Genomic DNA, 22,133 nt, shown 5'->3' with positions numbered 1-22,133 from the left:
ATAGGAATATTAAGTGCCAAACAAGGTAGTTACAAAAGTTTAAACAAAAACAGTTTTGATACATGCTCAATCATCCGGGTAAGAAAACCCTAAAGTTGTTTCTGTTCATCTGTACATCTGCCAATTTAATGATCAAGAAACTGACCTCACAGCCCATTGTTCATCAGTGGTGCTAGTTTCAGTCATTGTGCAAAGGTGATATTTATAAGGCTAAGGAAACACCACTCAGCCGAGACAGAAGAAGTCACTTGGATGAGTGACGAAACGTTTCTATGCCCAGATGAACAGAATCAACTTTTTGAGCAATAGAGATGATATTAGGTACCATGTGTCAAACCAGTAATACGTTATATGATATTTCATAACTCGATAATAATCAATAATATTCTGACCAAAAAAAATATGATCATGAAAATATGGCGATGGAATAGGATGATGAATAGGATGTTTGAGATAGAAATTAAAATGATGGAATAATAATTCATAATGGTGCGCTGTTATCATTTTAAGCCAAAACATTTACTTTATGACAAAAACTGTTTTGTGTGTGAAAATGTGTTAAACAATGTGATTATTCATTATTAACGAGTTATTAAATATATTATAATTTATAATATTCAGAAACATTGTGATTGCCATTACCTTTAATTACTTCCTCTGTCATAAATCAGAGGCATACCTCACTGGTTTGACACAAAGTATCCAATATCGCTCTCTGGCAGACCAGCCAATCACAACCTGCTTGGTGGACATTAAAAAACAAAACCTCAAGTAGCAGTATCATTCACAGTGGGAGGCTGATACTTGGGGGTGTTTCACAGTTTTGCATAAAGTGGCTTCAACAGTGAATGTTTATGTAATATTAATGTAAAATCATCTGCAATTGTACTAAAAGCCCTGTAGCTGAAATAATTGAGCAGTTAAGTAGTTATGCTGAGAAAAACTCTAGAATTTTCATGTTTATTGATGTGTGCATATATTTATATATTACACACATGCACACAGAGAGGGATACATATGACACTAGATCCGAGGCACACTGAGTGTTGTAATGTATGCAGGCCTGGTGGATCATGGACGCTTCTGGGGGAAGGGATGCCAGGCTATCCTGCGTCTGACGTCACGGCGCTGGAGAGAGGGAGAGGAGGCGATGTGAGGAAGCTGCAATAAACACACAGGGCGTCTGCGCCTATCTAAGTAGGACAATAAAGTGAAAACGGCATCAATGCTCTAACAATGGATTTGTCACATACCCTTCTCCTTAAAGTTTTCCTCTTCGTGTACTTGCTAAACTACACCCAAGGTGAGTGAGGCGGTTTCTGTCGGAGCAAATCGAGTTGTGTTGAATCCATGAAGCAGCGAGCGGAGAGGAGCAGAAATCCCGATAGCCTGCTAGCTACAGAAGGGATCAGCAGGGCCTGCTTGTTATGAAGAGGACTGCACCCTTTTTGCCGTATTACTTCAAGGCGACAAATCACACATAGCTTAAAAGCGGACTCGGATTCGCGCAGTCGATTGAAATAAACGGACATTGGGGAGTTACGTCCGTGTGTTGTCACCGTTTTTTATCGCCAGCTTTTGGGTGAGGGTTTTGTTGTTACCGTGCGAGCGGCGCCGACAGCCATTGTTATGAGAAGATGGAGATGCCGACTGTTAAAGCAGCGTTAGCTCTGAGCTAGCTGCCACTTTAGCCGCTAATTGTTCTGTCATTATTAAAAAAAACAACAACAACAGTTTAGCCCCGAAAATAACCTGTGTTCAGTGTAAAAGACACAGGTTTTCACATTTTGCTGGCATAATTTTGTCTGCAGTTTTGCTCCCTGTCAGTGGTGTCTTAAGTCAAATCAACCTGCAGTCAGTATTTTAATAAAAATAGTTTTTGTGTGTGTGTGTGGGTGCCAAATTGCTCTGTGTAAAATGCAGTATTGACGTGTAATGCACTTCTGCCATCCTACCTCTATCTGCTATATGCCGATGCTGTGCTTTTAAATCCTAATGTTCTCAGCTAGATTTAGGAGTCATATACACAGATACATATACAATTACACAGTGGTTTTTGCCTGCATTGCTTCTTTTATTAATCTAACCTAGTCTAAACTACAGGAAATCATTCGTGCCTTACACCACAATACTTCTTTTTATTTATTACAATGTACTCAAGCTATTCATTCACATACATGGATTTCAGCTTGATTGAGCTCCTTTTTTCTAATTTTTACTTTCTGATTCAGTATTTTTATTATATTTTATTGACCTCTGTTGTTTTTGGCTACTGTAACACAGCAGTTTTCCCAACTTTTAAGATAAATTAAGTCCAACTTGTCTCATATTTTCCTATATTTAATGTTTCTCTTTGATTAGTGTTTTTGAAGTGTATCAATCTTGGCTCCTCACATTTTCTTTATGTTTTGTAAGTCTTTAGAAATTAATTTATTTCAGAGATATAGTCATGGCCTTCACTTCTCATAGTCACCTCAATGAAAAATTTAATGTTACCACCTAAATATTTCATACCGCACATGAAAAGGGAAGTAGCTGAAGCCTGGTCTACTTATCCATCTTTGTTATAATGTTGCACAGAATCCTGTATTTATGGCTCACTAGTCAGGCATAATTACCTGCCAGAGAAGCCTAATTACATGGACTCTGTTTACTAAAAAAGCTTCTCTCTTCTTTTTTTTATATGGAGCAGCGATCTGACCTTACACTGAGGAAAGTGGTGTATATGTATGTGGAAAACATGCCAACATTCATTGGGGGAATAGATGCCATAAACAAAATCAGTCTAGAAAAACCCAATTTTGTTTGAGTGTGAAACAGTGGGCAAAATGGGTGGAGACGGTTAAGAATCGCTTTCTTTCAAGCCCACTACCCAGTCTTCTGGTGACGAAATAATTAAGCGGTGACGCTGTGGGCTGTCGTTGAGAGTTAGTCTAAGGCTGCCATTCATTTGGCTTAAATAGATTTTAGTTAAATGTTAAAACCCAGACCATACTGATTTGCTGTCTGTTTCCTGTATTGTAATCCTGCCTGTCAAATATTGTCCAGATTATCCGCCTTACGGGCATCTAAACCACCCTAACATGAGCAGTGCCTCAGTTGTTTACAAATGTAGCTTTTGTACATATTCTTTTGAGTCTTTCTGTTAGGAATAGTTCGTGTTACCAACTAGAATCGCATCCCAGTTTCTAATGAGTAGGGAACGTGTTTTTTCTTTTTTGAATTGCCGCTGTATGTACATATTTGAGGAAAAACAAACAAACATGCACACATATCTTTCTCTAACAGATGTTTCTTCGTTCTTTTCACACAGGACACTATAGAAATCCCCTGAACAAGTACATCCGCCACTATGAAGGCCTGTCCTATGACACAGAGCTTGTGCACAGCAAGCATCAGAGGGCCAAGAGGGCACTCTCGCATGAAGACAAGTACCTGCATTTAGATTTTCATGCCCATGGAAGGTTCGTGCACTTTCTTTTCCTAGATATTATCCAAAGGTAAAGTCTGTCTGCATCTGTTTTTCTTTTTTTCCCCTTTCTCTTCATGTATCTTTATTCATTTGTCTGTTTATTCATTTGCAAACACCGTCCCGTGTACTTGTGCTGTTTATGATTAAAGTTGGAGGTCTTCTGTGTTGGGGGATTTGCAATTTTATTGAAAGTTGTTTTACAAAATCAAAAACATACGCTGGTGCATCATGTTAGGTCAGTGTTCAGGATGGATTTTAATGATCAGAATTATTTTCTGTGTAGGTTTTCTGATCTCCCCTGGAGCTTCAGTATTCCTTGATTGGTTGAATTAACCGGCAACTACTCTAATGTTTGTTTAATTGCTTAAACTAACTGTGTTGGTGGGATAGAAATGGGCTATTTAAAGACACAAACCTGAGCTCAAAATAATTGCTGTTGTCCAGGTGTTCTTATTCCCTGCAGTTAAAGTGAAACTGTGCATGTATTTGTCTGTGTTCGTTAGCTCTGTGATGTATGTGGTGTTTCATGCTGCCTAAGTGGAAACCCCTCCAAATATCGTATATGGGTTGATACTAATCGTCCTCGTCATGGTTCTTTATCTAATATTTTGAGGAGGTGGTGTTGTGAAAAAGCATCCATGACAAAGTCACGACCATCTGGCTGGGATCTTGGCAAAGGCAGTTTGTTGCCCTTCCTGTAACAGGGCCTGCTGTTTCTAAACTCAGATGCAGCTTAATAGGGAAGCGTATCATAAGAGCAAGGCGAACTCGGAAGGAAGATGTCTCTTCCTTTAAAAAAAACAACGCATCAGCTTCTTTTCCTTTTGAATATACGACAAAGCTAGAGAGAGAACTCCTGATTCTTCTGTTTAATTTGCAGCACACCACCTGCCTTTCCTTTTTGACATTTGAACAAAATGTCTTGTACTTTACACTAAACAGCCACTAATAGTAAAGCGAGGATGCTTTTAGATTCATATGCAGTATAAGGTTTGCCTCTAAAATGCCACCAGTTCTTAGGTTTTTAGTTCAAAGTGCTGGGGCAGTAGTTTCCTTCACACATCTTTGAGAATTGCCCTATTTTTCTGTAATTTATGGCTCTCTGTGTTATTTTCTCATGGAATCCCAGACTGAGTCCACGTTGATGTTGTGATCACAGTGTGGGAGCTTTACCATCTGTTGCAAGACTCCTTGTTCTTGTCGCCAAAGAACGGACTTTGACTCTTGTTGGGTTTTTTTGGGCCCATTGCCATCCTACAGAATAAAGATTTTGGACCTCTCACATGCCTCCTTAATAGGATTGAGCAGTGGATAACATCCCGAGAGCCTAAAACCTTTGCAGAGTTCTGTATGTATCTGAAACAGCCAATAAACATGTTAATGTACTGCAGAGTTTTCCCCTGAGATTCCTACAAAGAAACAGTGATTCACTAGGCATTGTGCACGTTGCAGGATGTATTGTTTGCTATTATATTAGGCTTCAGATCTAAATTTTACAAAGGCTTTGTGTTTTGTCTGTTCACGGACCTAGAGAACAGCAACTTTCACACAATGCGAGCGTACAATAAGAGCACTGTGTAGGTGTTCCATGAAATCCGAGGTTTACTGTAACATGTTTTTTCCCTCTCCATATGTTTGAACTACAAAAGAACACAGCACTGTTGCTAGATGCCCTAATTTCAAATTTTCTGTTTGGTCTCTTACAAATTTAAATGCTGCAGTTTTGCATCTGCAGCAGAAAACGGCGTATTTGGTGGGTTTTTTTAATTTTGTTTTTCTCTGCGAATGCTCTTGCTTCGACCCCACCCCCCTTTTAATTTGCAGGTTCATTTTTAGAGAAGGCTGGGTAAATGTTGCTTACTTCCACTACTTAAGGCCAACTGCAGCTCCTCTCCTGAATCTGAAGGCCTTCTTTTTATCTCTTTGATTTCAGGCACTTTAATTTACGAATGAAGAGAGATACCACCTTGTTTTCCCCAGATTTGAAGGTAGATGTTTCAGGTGAAGAGATTCCATATGATACCTCTCACATCTACACTGGAGAAATCTTTGGTAAGACTATAAATTTTTCACAGTTGTGTAAATGTGTCACTACAGTACTGCTGCTCTAGGGGATTTTTCAAATAACTGTTGGCTTTGTTTTTCTCAAATGCAAATGCACCCTCTTCTGTGTCAATCTTCTGATGCTTATAATTGTATGATTTGGACTCCCAGGCGAGAAAGGCACATTGACTCATGGCTCCATTGTGGATGGTAAATTTGAGGGTTTTATTCAGAGCTACCATGGCACTTACTACGTGGAGCCTGCGGAGAGATACCTTGAGGACAAGGACGTGCCCTTCCACTCTGTCATCTACCATGAAGATGACATACGTGAGTCCCTGCACCTTCAGCCACGCAAATACTTTGACAGGCTATTATCCCGTGATCATCGAGTGTGTGTTTAGATATGTGCGTGTGTAACTGGAAAGTGCGAGGTTAGTGCTGCCGAGCCGATGGAGGCAGACTGGTGTGATAGGCCCCCGTGGGGAGCACAGACACCTGGGGTGTTCATTAGCTGAGTAACACAATCTTGCTCTTGGGTACTGGCTCATTTCAGCAGGCTTTGCAATGTTGATACTAATAGTGAGCACCAATTACACTTCACTACACTTGCAAATCATAATTTCACATCATCTGTGTACACATAGCGTGTGGCTGAGGGGCAAATTAAACATAATTGTGAGAGGAATCACTAATGAGAGCGACAGGAAAGTAACTCACACAGCAAAGCTAGGCTCAAGTGACGTGTAAGTACTTCCATTAGCTGATCATGAATAGCGCCTGGAATAGAGTGACTCACGGGGTTAAGTAGCTAACATTGTCTCCCGTAATCCTAACAGTGTTGTGTCTGTCTCTCTCATACAGACTACCCGCACAAGTATGGCCCAGAGGGAGGCTGTGCCGATACCTCTGTGTTTGAAAAGATGAAGAAATACCAAACCTCTGCCGTGGAGCAGCCCCCTAAGGTTAACTTCACCACACACCACAGTAAACCCTGACAGGGTTTAGTGAAGAGCTTTGAGGATATTTTATGGTACTACTTAGTCAGGGTCAAAGATACCTAGAGATGTCTTTTTAAAGTCTCTGTGCCTGGTTCTATGTTGTAAGTTATAACCATGTAAGTGTTAAACCAGTATAGTCACAGTTAAGATTTGTCACTTTATTATTAATATGTAATATATTTTTTATATATAGTTTTGCATATGATTGTTATTTCACAGATTTCCATAAATTGTATTACGACACGGTTTAGTTTGGCCAGACGATCATCTGTATAAAAGTTCACCCGTTCATTTGTTACCGTTGTAGAGGAGTGGTAGCAGGATTACTCAAAAAGTTAAAGATTTAACTGCATGAAAAATTTTCCAGATTTCAGGCTTGGCCCACATTGCAGAAATGAATCATTCTTGGAGTCAGTTCAGATCTCAATCCAGGAAATTTTGGGGAAAGATTCTTTATCACTGCAAGATGGGCACAGTTAGACATTTCATCATATCTTCACAGATCAAGTTTAGTGTCGCGTTTGCGACACTAAACTTCAGATTTAGACATCCTTTTGGATTCAGAAATAAGGAAAGCAGCATCTAAGCCTCATGTGTATTATTATCACATTCAAGTGATAGACTGAAACAGGATGACATAATGTTCAATTTGGTACCTGACAATAAAATGTAACACTTTATCTCAACTGTGCCTCTTAGCTCTAATCCAATCAGAGATAGTAGGCAGTAATAAAATATGTCTGTGTTCAATTTAAACCACATTAACAAAAAGCATTAGTTTGATTTATATGTTACTCCTGACTCACTTGGTGTGACATGTCACTGCAAAACTCTGTGACCGAACAGGACTGAACACCTTAAAACTGAGATATGTGTCCATCAGTGGCAGTGGTCAGCCTTTTCCCTCCACCCTGTATGTGACATAGAGAGCACATATTCCTCTGCAGAATACAGCTTCATGAACATACTGCAGCTGAAGAACCACAGCCTTAAAATACTGGACATTATTTATTTACTCTTTTTACTGTTTGGTGGAAAAATCCTTTAAATATGTTTTATTTAACTGTGTGTTTCCTTCTCTGCCTCTTCCGTCTCACTCACACCAGGAAGTCCACACTGATCTGGACACCCAGCTGCTGAGGAAGAAGAGGATGGCCCAGGCTGAGAAAAACACATGTCAGCTTTTTATTCAGACCGACCACCTCTTCTTCAAGTATTACAAGAGTAGAGAAGCTGTCATAGCGCAGGTAACGCACAGGAAGTGACTTGGTATATACTACTCTTAATACTTTCTAAAGCCTAGGAATATATTGATAAGAGAAGATGTCCACAAAGTACAATTTCTATGGAATTGCATTACGGTGTAGGAATTGTCATATTTTGGCAAATCTATTATCATTTTCTGGGGAGAGTTATACTAAGACATTAGCACCACTCAAGCACTACCCATTAACTACTGCGCTTAACTAATGAGAGTGAGGCTGTTTTCCATTTTTCCTAATCTGTATGCTAAGCTAACTTAGTATACAGGAGGCTAGTAGCAATAGGAAGATATTATTGCCAGCAGTAGCTTATTATTCGGTCTACTCCCTTTATAGTTTACACGTTGCCACTTCAGTTTTTCCACCAGCTTAAAGCCCCCAGTATAACCTTGATTACATGATCCTTTTATGCGCGCGGTATTCTCCTGAACGATAGGTGTCGCAGGTGTCAGACAATACCTCCACATCAGTGCTGATATAGAAGAAGTCAAAAGTGGAAGCATAGAAATTGTCTATCTATCTATTGATTTAATTATTTAGCGTCTGTTTGTTCTTTTAGGTTTGTTTATTTTCAAAAAGTTTTTTCTTGTACCATCTCCCTCTCATCGATCTGTGACTGTCAGAGATTCTGTATTGATATGTCATTAAAACGGTGGTATAAACCTACACGATCGTAAACTTGCCTCTTCAACCCGGTGGCAGTGCAACAATGCGTCAGGTTACAAAAATAAAGAGATGCAGAAATGGCTGCTTGCGACGGCAGATGTGACGTCAGTTTGATGTCAGTGTTGTCGTACAGTGCCGTTCGACAGGCACCGCATGGGTAATGTCCTAGGTCAGTGCCACGCCTGGCATAAACACTGATTTCTTTATTTTTTTTAATGCGAAAACCACATATAGCCAGTTGAATAATGTATGATATTAGCCTACTGTTTCTGTTAGCTGTTGTTGTTAGCAATAGTGCTATGTACAAGCAGGTCTTGTTAGTACTTGTACCATCACATACGGCGTACTTGAGTGAAATGTCATCTATTAAAAGTATGAATACCTCGTACTTCCTTCAGATCTCCAGTCATGTGAAGGCCATTGATGCCATTTATCAAGGCACAGACTTCATGGGCATTCGTAACATCAGTTTCATGGTGAAACGGATCCGGGTGAGTCTTTTGCAGATCGGCCGCTTTTGCATTTTAGGTCTGTTCACAGTCTTTCCTGTGAACCAGCTGTCTCCTGTCTTCGCAGATAAACACCACCAATGATGAGAGGGACAAGTCCAACCCATTCCGCTTTGCCAACATTGGTGTGGAGAAGTTTTTGGAGCTGAACTCGGAGCAGAACCACGACGACTACTGCTTGGCTTATGTTTTCACTGACAGAGATTTTGACGATGGGGTGCTGGGTTTGGCCTGGGTGGGAGCGCCCTCAGGTACGCAAATCTTATTCTTGTGATAAGCAAGCAGACTGTGTCTTGTTTTTACAGAAAGGTACAAAAACATCATTTTTTTCACATTCCTTAGCAGGAATTTGTCCTCGCAAATGTAGACTGAAGCTCATCAAGCAGGAACATATTTTTCTTTAAAACTGTCAGCAGATATTTGTTGCAGTCTGTTTTTACTCTACGCTGGAGTTGATTTGAGTTTTTAATTGAAAGCACTGCAGTTAAATTGCAAATTTGCTGCAGTAAAATGGGCATCTTCTCTGAGTAATGACAAACAAAATTTGTCTTCAGCATGTACTGTAAACATGATGATGAAGTATGTTTTTAAATAAGGCCTCCTGTCACTTATTTGAATAGCTGGTGTTAAATTAATCACATTCACTCTCTTTATTGAGCGAAATTCAATTCAATTTCAATTCAATTCAATTTTATTTATATAGCGCCAAATCACAACAAAAGTCGCCTCAAGGCGCTTCATAGATACAATCTTTCCGTATTTAGTTTGTTGCAAATTGTGCCTTTCCTTCTCAGGGAGCTCTGGAGGCATCTGTGAAAAAAGCAAGCTGTACTCAGACGGAAAAAAGAAGTCTCTCAACACTGGTATAATCACTGTACAGAACTACGCCTCCCACGTACCTCCGAAAGTCTCCCATATCACTTTTGCACACGAAGTAGGCCACAACTTTGGCTCCCCGGTGAGTGCCGCATTTATGCACGGTGAGAAGGAATTTATGATGCCTGTACTCTTTGTCCCTTTTTCTTGCTTTTAATCTTTGATTTTCTTTTTCTTCCTCGCTGCCAGCATGACTCTGGATCTGAGTGCACACCAGGGGAATCCAAAAGCCAAGACAAGAAGGAGAAGGGCAATTATATCATGTATGCAAGGGCTACATCTGGAGACAAGCTTAACAACAACAAGTTCTCCCTCTGCAGCATTCGCAACATCAGCCAGGTGCTGGAAAAAAAGAGGAACAACTGCTTCGTCGGTACGTTTTACTGTTTCTGTTGGATCTAGGGCCTCGATCTTAACTCGTGATCCGGGTTAGGGTTCTTCTGATGGTGTGGAATATTTTTACCGCAAACTCTTAATTAGTGAAAGAATTCAGGCATCCTGAGAAGTTATTGGCTAGTATCAGCTTAGAAAAGCCAGCTTGGCATTAGTCCATGGTATTTTTGTACAGTATTTGGCAGACTGTGGAAGTAAACCTTGTCATCTTTTTTCTTTGTCTTTTTTTTTTTCTTGCCAGTTTCACACTTTTGAGTCAGTAGAACAGCAAACCGATGCTTCAGAAGTCACTCGATTAATTCACCATGTGATTGGCGTGTCTAAAAAACCTTCTTGTTTTGCACAAGCTGTTCAAAGTGACGTGCATCTTGGCTGCACTGATATGACTGAAAAATGCTTTAGCTTTTCAGACACTGCCTTAATACACCCACCCACAAACCAACGTTTTTTTGGGTTTATGCTTTTGGCTCTTTGAAGGGTCCTTTTCTATTTTTCTTTTTCTTTTTTTGCCCCAGCAACTCATTCTCTCCAGAGCAGCATTCAAGGGTTTGGTGTGCATGCATGCCCAGAATGAGCCTTTGGGGGATGAGGGTCCACTACTGTCAGCATGATTTGTGTACACAGTGAAGGAAATTTTTGTGCATTTTTCTAATGGTTCAGGCCTTTACACAAAAAGCACTTTGCAGAAAAAAAAGACCCCATGAAATTTAGAATTTTTAAGAAGCAAACTTGTATTTTGTTAAAATTTTGCAAAAAAAAAAAAAAAAAAGTCTCCTCAAATAACACACTATGGGAGTCAAAACATGGAGTTGACATCAAGTGATGATCAAGCAATGACGAGTTGGTCCTGATGTTTGTAAATGTGAAAAGGAAGAATCTGAGTTCATCCAGTTCTCAGGAGAAGACAGCAGCAGGAAGAATTTCATGGTTTGACCCACGAGTTGAAGCTGCATCACAACCATTTTCCTACATACCGTCAGTCGGGCAGTTTGAACTCTTGTTGGCAGAGTTGGGACCACATCTGATCGATTGACCTGGAGCAGCATCTAGTTGTGTGTCTAAGATAAAATTGTATTATTTTACTATTATATTATCATTGTATACTCAGTAGCGGTGCACATTTTGTGCTGCGAGTACACTTGTTGCCAAATGCAGTGGTCTGATCCGGAAAAATAAATGCAGCAAATTTGTCCAGCAAGTTGCACAATCCTGTGTAAGGATGCATTAGGAATGGGCGAGTCCAAAAATAGTTTTAACGCACAAAATGTTCGTACGATTATTATGCGTCTGGTGTGTAAAAACCTTAAAACAATCAAAAATCTCAATGTTTAAATGGAGAAAAAAACTGGGGGACAATTTTTCATTTTCACATCTGACTAGGAGAAGGCGGTTTTCTTCTACAGAGCATCAAAAAGTCTGTAATTCATAAAAACCCTGATATTATTTAATAAATGTCTGATTTAAACTTTGAGCTTGCTCCGCAAAGGGCTCAATACTTTTTTCTTTTTTTCAAAACAGAGTCTGGCCAGCCCATCTGTGGTAATGGTATGGTGGAGCCTGGTGAGCAGTGCGATTGTGGCTACAGCGATCAGTGCAAGGACAAGTGCTGCCATGACGCCAACCAGCCTGACAACAAGAAGTGCACATTAAAGGACCATACAGTCTGCAGGTAGATGACGATTTTTATTTTTCAGTTATTTTAATACCTCTTAAAGAGGGTGTTCTCATGTTTTGAGTCTTAACTCGGCGCTTTTCTCTTCCCCAAAAAGTCCCAGCCAGGGTCCTTGTTGTACAAGCGAATGCATTTACAAGGCTCGCGGTGACAAGTGCCGAGAGGAGTCGGAGTGCGCTCACCATGGCGTGTGTAAGGGCGACAGCGCCCAGTGCCCCACGTCGGAGCCCAAGGCCAACTTCACCGCCTGCCACGGAGAGACTCAAGTCTGCCTCAACGGGGTGAGTGGCTGAAGAAATCACACCTTGAAGAACTGGTTGTCATAGCAACACTGTACTCATACTAGCAAGTGTCTGATCTCGCCTGTCCTCGTGCTCCTCCTCCGCAGGGCTGCTCCGGCTCCATCTGTGAGAAGTACGGGCTCGAGGCGTGTACCTGTGCCAGCCAAGATGGCAAGGATGAGACCGAGCTTTGCCACGTGTGCTGCATGGAGAAAAGTGAGTCGTTTACCCTTTCTCACACCTTTTACAAGCAGGCTCTTTCTTTTATAAATATACGGGTGAGTTTTGTCTTTTTTTTCTTTTCTTTTTTTTTTTTAAACTGGATTTGTCTCTCTGCACAGCGAATCCCAGCACATGCAGCAGCACAGGATCAGAGCGCCTGGCTCGTTTCTTCAATAAAAAGGTCACCACGTTGCCAGCTGGCTCGCCTTGCAACGACTTTAAGGGCTACTGCGATGTGTTCATGAAGTGCCGACTGGTGGACGCAGATGGGCCACTTGCCAGACTAAAGAAGGCCATCTTTAACCCTGAGCTGTATGAGAACATCGCCGAGTGGATTGTGGTACGTGTCGACATCTTGATTGTGAATGATTAGTTAGTATGTGGGGGGTCTTTTTCTATTCTGTATTTGATTGAGCTTGATTTGAGCTTCATTTTCATCCCAGGCTTACTGGTGGGCAGTGCTCTTGATGGGTATCGCCCTCATCTTGCTGATGGCTGGTTTCATTAAGATCTGTAGTGTGCATACTCCCAGCAGCAACCCCAAACTTCCACCACCCAAACCACTTCCAGGTGAGTTTAGAAGACTAAAAAGAGACCTCATCTAATAAGAGCGTTTAGCTGTTACGCATTTTCATGAAAGATTTTCAGATAACTTACCTGACCACCCAGATGTTTTAAGTCACATGTCTGCAGTTTGCTTTCAAACCTCCTTTAAAATTGAATGTGACATTCAGTGTTTTTTGGGGCTGGGGGAGAGGGTTAAATATCATTTTTATTCAGGCAGGTCAAACCACCGAGAGAAAGCTCTCTTTTACGAGGACACTCTGATTACAGTAAATATGAAAGCTACTTTTAGCTCCAGCCTTTTTCACAACGGGTTGTCACAGCGGGTAGCTCCGCATGTTTGATTTGGCAGATTTTTACGTCGGATGCCCTCGCTGTGTCTCCTCCCGCGATCAAACTAGGGAGCTTTTGCTTGCTAAAAGAGTGTGTAAACCACTACACTACAGGGACACAAATGAATAAAAATACAGATATATTTTTAAAAACCTATTTATTATCAGGCTGTAAAGTAAAATTAATCATGCAGTTCATGTTATCATTTACGGGCTTATTAACAATTTATATGGGCAGTGCTGTGAAAACAGTTTCCTGAGAACACTTACAGATTTGATCTGAGCTCCTAAACTTGATCCAGATTAAACTCAGATTGAGCTTTGAATGTTCACACAGGCAAAAAAGCATCACATTAAATCCACTGTACTGTGTGCCTTGTTAACCCTGCAGTCATACCTGTGAATGAGAGCAGTGTTATGATTACTTATTCTTATAGTTTCTCTACATGACTTTGGTTTACTCACTGCATCCTGTGCTGTTGCGCCTAAGGGTGGTCATGGCAACCGATCTACTTGTTTAAATGTGAGAGAAGAAGAAAGTGTAGTTGAATATTCTATAGAATATGCCCTTTTAGAAAAGGCATATTCAAATTAAGCAGAGTGTAATGGGTAAGGTGATGTATCATCAGTACAAAACGTTTGCATGTATTTAAGAGCAGTTTAATGACATTTTCTTTGTTAAGAGTATTTTTACAAGTTGCTGTTTTTTGGCATGTTGTACACACATGCTACACGTTGATAACATTAGCAGCCCAACTTTCCTAGAGTTGTTGACGTCTGCAGTCAGAATGGGGTTTTGCTCGGCTCCACTTGAGTGCTGATCTTCCAGCCTACGTGCAACCGTTTATTTTTCTAGATCAAAGGACCACAGATCGGTCCCTCTAGCTTGTTTACAATTAGCTTCTTTCTGCTGCAGCTACAGTTAGTGGCAGGTGGTTTCTTGAAGTCTTGGACAGCAAAGCTAACCGCTGACAGTAAATAAAATAAATCGTAAGTCTGTCGGTATGAGCTAACAGAGAGAGTGTGTGTGGGTGTTCTGCCTCCATATCTCCTGCTGTGTCCTACATGTGAGAAAGACCAGCTTTGGACAATGTCTTTACTTGATTGTTAAGAACAAGGGTTTTCAAACCTTTGATTACCAGGTCCGGGTTCAGGGCTTGAAGCCTACCGAGCAAAAATCCACACATCAAACACTTTGATTGCTTGTATCTTACACATATATAGGACGTTTATGTTGGTTTTTGCCATTTTTGTACCCTTTCTATAGTATTTTCAGTCAGGCTCTAATAAACATTGTTTAATACTTTTATTAGACCACCTCTCATAAAAACAAAAAAGCACAAATATTTAAAATAAAATCTGTCAAACTTTATGTTAAACACAGTCTATAAGCACCTCACGCAAGACTTCTGTTTGCTGATGTCTCCTCTGCTTTTAATGAGACTGATTTTAAACTTTTAGATTAGCTCCTGATGCTGATTTTAAACTTTCTCACTGAAAGAGTCCAACAGGTCCTCGTTAATGGACAAATATCCAGTAGGATTGTGTCAAGCTCCCGTTGACCTCAGGGCTGTGCTCTGTCACCCCTTCTTTTTATTATGTACGCCGACAGCTGCAGGACGCCGTACGAGAACAGGTTTATTTTTGTGTAACTTTTATTGTTTGTTTATCGAAAGTCTTTTAACATCTTCTTTTATCTGCTGGTTCAGTATTTTGCCTGTTAAGGATGGAAACTCTCTCAGTCATAATGTTAACACCTCCAAAATCACTGGGGTCAGATTTGTGCTCACTCTGGGAAAATCAGGTGATAAAGAAGGCAAAAGACGTTGTTATACATTTTTATTTTTTGACCTCATTGTTGTCGATCGCTGCATTGACATGCAACAGTGTTGGTGATAAGTGGTTGTGTGAGTAAGCTTCGAACAAATTACCCTTTTTGGGGGAATAATAAAGTTAATCTGAATCTGAAATCTCCTTCAAAATAAAAATGACTGAATTCACTGAACGTTTTTATATCTGAACTTGGACTTTTCTAAGAAATCGGAAATTGGTCAAGTTTAACATTCAGTACTGGTGGATTAAACATTACAGAAACATGAGAAAACTAATTAGGTAATTACTAATGCTGCTAATTTAGTACAGCCATGGCATAAACCTCACATTGGGGTCTGATTTAATAAATCCCTTCAGTACCGCAGGGTCATAAATGACATCACCCTGTAAGATGAATGTGATGCAAGGTAGGCCCGTTCACTTGCAGGGGTCACTCTTTGTCCGCTGTGAAAGAACAGCTGCTGATACTTTGTGATTTTTGAGTTTCCCTACATGAGAGATGACAAATGTGAGATAAACACGTCATCCTTCATCACACTGCAAGACCACCAGCTTAGGAACAAGTGCTGCAGCTGAACAAAACAAATCTAGGACGATACTCGTCTTTCTTGAGCCTAAGTTAACTCTCTTTCCTCTGACAGGGACTTTGAAAAGACGACGAGCGCAGCAGCATGCTAGCTCTCAGGTGCAGCACCAGTCCCAGCACCCGCACGGCCACAGCGGACACGGGGGCCACGCCGGCCAGCGGCAGGCACAGAGGCAGCCTCAGCGACAGGCACAGCCCCAGAGGCACCACCGTCAGCCCAGAGAGAACTATCAGATGGGCCAGATGAGACGCTGAGACCCTGCACCCAGCTCCCCCCTGCTCCCCCCAATGCCTTGGCTCCTCCTTGTGCCTACAGAGGGAAACAAAAGCGTCACTCCATCCAAAGAAACGCCTGACATGGTTGTTAGTCATCATCATATCCTCCAACTACAGACAAAACAAGACACGCGAAAAAGAGAAAACGCTATTCAGCAACTCGATTGGCTCTTTGTGGAGGGGACTTGACCATCAGCCATTTCCACTGCAGTGCGATCTAGCAAATTTTTTTCCCCATCGTTTTTTCTTTTTTTTTTCTTTAAGGAGTGCCAAGGAGTTAAGGAATCGTTTGTAGCTTTAGTTCATTCTGTGGTTTGTTTTGTTTTTTCTTTTTTCTTCATCTGCAACATCTTCTTGAGTGACAGGCTCGTAGCTGCTGGTGAACTCTTTTTTTTTCCTTTTTTTTCTCCTTTTTTTTTTTCGTTCTTTTGTTTTTGTCATCTTAGCCAGGAATGAGAGACACTCAGTGGGGATTTGCGGCACTTTTGTGATTTCACACATGTCAAACGGCAAAAGACACAGGCTCCGGTCTCTCATGCAGACGGTCTTCTGCATGTGATTGTAAATATTTAGTGTATCATAAGTGAAAACAAACTATTTCTTCTACTGTAAATGTGTAATTCTTCATTTTTTTTTTTTTTGTTTTCTTTAATTTTTCGGTTAGTGCTCTCAGGATTCTTAACACATAAATGAAAGAATGACGGTTGTGGTGAGTTCCTTGGACGCTGCTGTTGAGGATTTGACGCCATCGAGTTCTCTCCGCGGTCCAATCAGGTGGATCTCTCTCACTTTCATGAACTCGCTAGGTTTTGATTTGCTTTTCTTTGAACAACAAGGTCGCCATATCCCACGTTTTAGGCCTTCTCTGTTCAAGGTCCCTTTATTTCACCATTTTTTTTTTAAATTGTCTCGCTAACATCATGTCTTGCCCCTGTTGTACAACAAACTGGACGAGGTCAGAAACAGAAGGAGAAATCGCCTAGTTTGGTGCAACCGTTTACTGTCTGTTTGTTTGTTTCTTTGTTTGTTTTTGATAATAATGAAGAACGAATAACCACTAACTGAAGCTGATGTTGATCCTGCCTGTTCAGATATGAAGTCGAGGTGAAGAGTGAAGGCTGCTGTGGCGTAGTGTAGAAGTGAGAGTGTATCATGTTACAGAGTTAGTTTACATGAGTGTGGAAATAAATTTTAAAAATGACTTAAAAAAAAAAAAAAGATGGAATCATTCTATTATTCTTCAGATAGCGAAACTAAGAAGTTTTTAATGTGGGCATGCAGACACATTTATTAAATGTGACTATTAATTGACCAAGGTTTGTAATGTTTGTATGTCACTCAACACGATTTACTTTGGGCCGCCGGAGCGAGCGGTGTAACGCAGCAGTGTTGTCACATTTATTCACCAACACGTCCCTCAGCGGGGTCACTGCTTCCACGGGAAACGAGCTTCTGGTCCAATCTCTCATCTCAAGGACTGAATTCCCCTTAAGAGCTCATGAGTACAGGCCTCAGAGTTTACATGAGCGTGCCATAGAACTTTTACGGAGCAGTGCACAGGTTTTCTAAAATCCAGGAAGCACCTGCGAGGTTTCCACTTTAAAGAGAATGAAATGAAGGCTGTGCGATTCGACCTCAGGTGTTTTCTTCCTCTCTTCGCTGCACCAAAGGGGCATCTTGGAAAAACAAGTTAATCACAACACTCACTGGAAGGATTTGATCATGTAATCATGACATAGTGTGTTAAAGTCCTGTCATTTCATTTACCAGGCAGACATTTCGCCCGACGGGATGCTCCAGCAACGACACGTTGCAGATTTTTTTTTGCATTAAATGCTGTGGGAGGACTTTCTGTGCTCTGACTTCATTTTTATCGTGGCATTATGGCTATACTTTAAATGCATGCGGTACTAATCATAACTAATATCTATCTGGTCATTACAGCCACACATGTGCTCTGGAGGGGACGCGACAAACATAATGACACCTCACGGTTTTCCGTTCACGCGGCAGATGAATCGAGCGGGTCGACGGGGTGGGTTTTTTTTGTTTTCCTTTTCTCTGTACAAAAATTGAGCTCTTTTTAAATCTGATCTCCTGAGCCACGTCTCACCTGTCAGGGCCCGGAGAACTGAACCTGTAAACTTGTACAGTACTTGGGAAAAAATCGAATAAAATTTGCGTTTCATTTGAAAAATGAGAATTACATTTTTGATACATCGGTTTAATTTCTTTTTTGTATCCTAATTCCAGAGTAAGTTGTTTTAAAGATGTTCATATGTGACAAACTTTCCTCTCTTCTAAGTTATTTTATGTTCTTATATGTGCTAGTTGAACTGGAGTTTGCTTACGATACTTTTCTCCACCGTCATCAATGCTTAAAAACAATTCAGTGTGATGGAGTCAATGTTACATTCTCATTTTTGTCTTTGTTATCCTGTGGCATGGTTTGGGTAGAAGAGCAGAAGAATAATGCCTGTAAATTTCCTTTCTTTTTAATTTCGTAGTCTTGGTAAAGTTTTTAAATAAACGTGCACTGAAAAATGTCCAAATTGAGTTGAAAATGTTGTAGGTGACGTAGGCCGAAAGAACACATGATTAAAAAGTAATACTACTGTCTGATTTTAATGTTCACTGTGTTTTATACAGTATCGGAAATTTTTGTTCACTTTGAACATTTTTACTAAAAAAAAACAACAAAAAAAAATTCAAATTGTATTGTGCAAAGAGATGTAATTTTTTGGAGTACTTGAAATGCATTAATTAAAAGACTCATTCAAAATAAAAATAGACCCCTGTTTGCTGTCTGTAAATGTGTGCGTGCTCTGGCTTTTTCTCTCCGTGTGAGGCAGTTTGTTCTGAGGACTGTGCAGCCAGATGTTTAAAGGGCCACTCCCCCTGATTTAACACATGAACCGTCATTTGCATTGGGCTTGAAATAAATGGAAAGCTTGCATTACAGACTGGTGTCATGGTGTTTGAAAGATGCTGATGTTGTTTGTGAAAAAGTTGCGTTTGGGGAGAATGTAAGAGATCGGTGTGAAGTTATTAGATCTTGTGATTTTTTTATTTTATTTTTTTTTTACCAAACTGTTTTTCTATTTTCTCATACGAGCACTGCTGAGGAAAAGCACCATCCCACTCCAATCTGTGTGATACTCTGTTAGTGAAGCAAACATCTACACACCGCTAATAAAATAAGAAATCCTTTTACAGCAGTTAAAAGTTAAACTTGCAAAATTGTTGTCCACATTGTTAAGTACACCTGTTCAAGTGGTCAACACAATATGCAATCAGCCAGTCACGTGCCTGCAATTCAGTGCAGGAATGTTGACAAGGTCAAGACAACCTGCCAGAGATGAAACTGGGCATCAGAATGGCTAGAAAAAGGTGATTTAAGCGACTTTGAATGTGGCGTGGTTGTTGGTACCAGACAGGCTGATATTTCAGCCCTGAGCAATGACACATAGACATCTATAGGATTTACAGAGAATGAAAAAGAAAAAAGGGAGGATCATTCCTTTACAACCAAGGTATGCAGAAGACCATCTCTGAATGCACAACACATCGAACCTTGAAGTAGATGGGCTACAGCAGCAGAAGATCACACCAGCTGAAAACTGAGTTAACAATTCAAACAAGATCACCAAAATTATACAGTGGAAAACTGGAAAGATGTTGCCTGGTTTGCGCAATTTCAGACAATAAAATGGGATGTAAACAGCACGAAAGCACGGATCCTGCTTTGGATTAACAGTTCAGGCTGCTGCTGGTGTTATGCTGGGGGGATATTTCCTTGGCATACTCTGGGCCCCTTAATAACAAATTAGCATTAGTTAAACTTAGTTAAACTTAGCACTGGTGGACTAAGCAGTAGCAAGGCTCTGCTCACCATGAAGGCTGCAGCACAAACAAAGAACCTGCACTGGATGCGCAGAATTAATGCAGTTGGGGGAGGGGGGGGCAACTGCCCACCCCTTGGTGGCGCCCCTGATGTGGTTGGGATGAGAACCTGTTGTAAAAATTACAGTACCATTGGAGTGAACCTTGTTTACTGTGATAAATGCAGTAGCGTGAGGCTCACAGCAGAGGGCGCAGCTGCTTCAGAGACCATGCTGGTGCTGGAGGTTTCCTAGCAGCCTGTGAGTCACCAGCATCAGCAACACAGAGACACACAAACAGCTTTATATATGTTTTGTTTCCGGAGGACACACAATCCGGCACTCATTGCTGCCTGGTCTCAGATATAATTTTTTTATTTATTTGAATACATTTGTTGGAAGGAAAAAGCAGCTGATCAAAAGCTTTAATTCTGTCTCCGCCACACGCCTGCTCGTGTCTTCCACATGTGTGTTACGCACTATATTATTTATTGCCTATACTTATTGATCACTTTGCTCCATGAGTGCATTCAATGATGTAACACCCATAAAACAAAGTAAGTCAAATCCAGGGAGCATGCATTTGCACATGCAGGGGAATGTGGCCCGCTATCGATTCTCTGCGCATTTCTTCGGCTACAGTTGCTGGTTGTAAACACGATTTTATTAAATCCAGGAACAAGGGATGAGGTTCAATATTTTGTGTCTCATTTATATTCCAGTAAGTTTACACCAGTGATTGAATATGTACTGATTTTGTGATCTATTCTCATACAATTCCCCCACAGCTCCCACATCTATGTCCCTCTACATCTGAAGCAGCGTAACACAGAGGATATTATCAATATTCTGCATTTACAGTTCCAGCTCTCTGCAAGGAGCTGATGTCACAGCCGATCAGCAAGCAGTGTGCCTTTTGTTTCTCCTTGCAGTGACAAAAGCACGACTGTAAAACGGGCACTTGTGGACTGAGCGGCAGCAAGGCTCTGCTCACCATGAAGGCTGCAGCACAAACAAAGAACCTGCACTGGATGCGCAGAATTAATGCTTGTTTCGTTGTCCAGCAGCCAGAGGATTTTCAGTGCTCCTACAGTGAGTCAGTCTGAGGGGTTTAGTCATTAGTCTTGGTTACTTGTGTACATGGAAAATCCCCAGACCCAGTTCTTTTACCGTCATCCCACATTATTCAAAGCCTGAAAAAGGGATGAAAGACAAGAAGCAAGAATCACATGTACCTGCACATGTATCTTCATGTCAGTCTTCAAACTGCCCACTCTGTCCTCTGTAGCTGCTCCCCAGCTTAGAATAAGATTATATATCAGCTAATTTAGTATTAGTATTTGTTTGTCCCCTGATTGTTGCTGTCTCTCTGCTAGTGTTACTGTTGAACTGCTGTATGAAGCCAGATAGACTGTAAATAATGATCCATTTACTCACATAGAGTTTTGAGTTACTTGTACTTGTTTCATATGCCTATGTGCTTTTACTCTGCTAGATTTAAGAGGCACATACCGAGACTCTGAGATGTAAGGGCCTAAATTTACACCGATTTCTGTTAAATCTGACTCACTTCTAACTATTCTTGGAATGCTGAAGGAATGAAGCAGATAGCCCAACAACATGTTTGTGCTACAGCTGCTTACTACTAGCTTACTACTTTTCTTTTTTCTTTTGGAAAACCTTAAAAAAGCATGGCTAACTGAGCTAACGGAGACTTTGAATTAAATTTATCCTGTTTGGATGTTAAATTATTCTTAAATTTTGTAGCTTCTTTTCCACATGTTATACAGGAGCACTCGTCAAGTTAGAGAACTTGGAACAAGTTTTTCTCCACTTCACAGCTCTTATTTAACATGGGTTTTCTTGAACATTATCAGAACTAGAATTCATTCCATATTATTAAAATAATTCTTTTGATATTCTTATTTTAACTCAAAGGTGAGAATCTCCCAGATGAAGCAATGATGAAGCTTCTCACTTTTAAGTCTTATCATCCCATCATATTTGACTTTTCTAACAATTCTGCAGCGTTGAAGTTGCCACCTGGTGGAAGTAAAATCAGACAACCCACTGAGTCTCAGCTCCTTCATCTGCATTGGGAACATTAGCTGGAGCGATGACATTCTACAGGACATACTTCGTCTGTGGAGCAATTTACAAACTGCTCGTATGAGAATGTTTACATCAACTGAGTATCTCATTTTAGGTTGACGTGCAGTTTTCTATTACAAATGCAGCAGAGCGGTGAAGGGAAAAATCTCAGG

At 40.6% G+C, this 22,133-nt stretch overlaps 1 protein-coding gene across 1 annotated transcript; it reads left to right on the top strand.

The window, feature by feature from the left end:
• Positions 1–1,117: 1,117 nt before the first annotated feature.
• LOC146382780 (disintegrin and metalloproteinase domain-containing protein 10-like) lies at positions 1,118–18,949 on the top strand. The gene is made up of 16 exons (XM_084933702.1): positions 1,118–1,303; positions 3,314–3,464; positions 5,406–5,524; positions 5,687–5,845; positions 6,380–6,480; positions 7,623–7,763; positions 8,843–8,935; positions 9,021–9,204; positions 9,748–9,911; positions 10,019–10,202; positions 11,741–11,891; positions 11,992–12,175; positions 12,283–12,391; positions 12,517–12,737; positions 12,841–12,967; positions 15,768–18,949. The coding sequence occupies exons 1-16, from the start codon at positions 1,237–1,239 to the stop codon at positions 15,965–15,967; spliced, it is 2,355 nt and encodes a 784-aa protein (XP_084789828.1). The 5' UTR covers positions 1,118–1,236; the 3' UTR covers positions 15,968–18,949.
• Positions 18,950–22,133: the final 3,184 nt, after the last annotated feature.

This window comes from Perissodus microlepis, chromosome 7 (assembly GCF_051167445.1).
Source record: "Perissodus microlepis isolate ML-2025 ecotype Zambia chromosome 7, ASM5116744v1, whole genome shotgun sequence".
Lineage (NCBI taxonomy): Eukaryota > Metazoa > Chordata > Actinopteri > Cichliformes > Cichlidae > Perissodus > Perissodus microlepis.
Note: the sequence above shows the minus strand (reverse complement) of the source record. Positions and strands in the feature narration are given on the sequence as shown.

Excerpts from the sequence above, each read along its gene's own strand:
- LOC146382780 (XM_084933702.1), top strand. The coding sequence starts at position 1,237 with ATGGATTTGTCACATACCCTTCTCCTTAAAGTTTTCCTCTTCGTGTAC. Across the intron at positions 1,304-3,313 it reads CTTGCTAAACTACACCCAAG|GACACTATAGAAATCCCCTG; the intron begins GTGAGTGAGGCG and ends CTTTTCACACAG. Across the intron at positions 11,892-11,991 it reads AAGGACCATACAGTCTGCAG|TCCCAGCCAGGGTCCTTGTT; the intron begins GTAGATGACGAT and ends TTCCCCAAAAAG.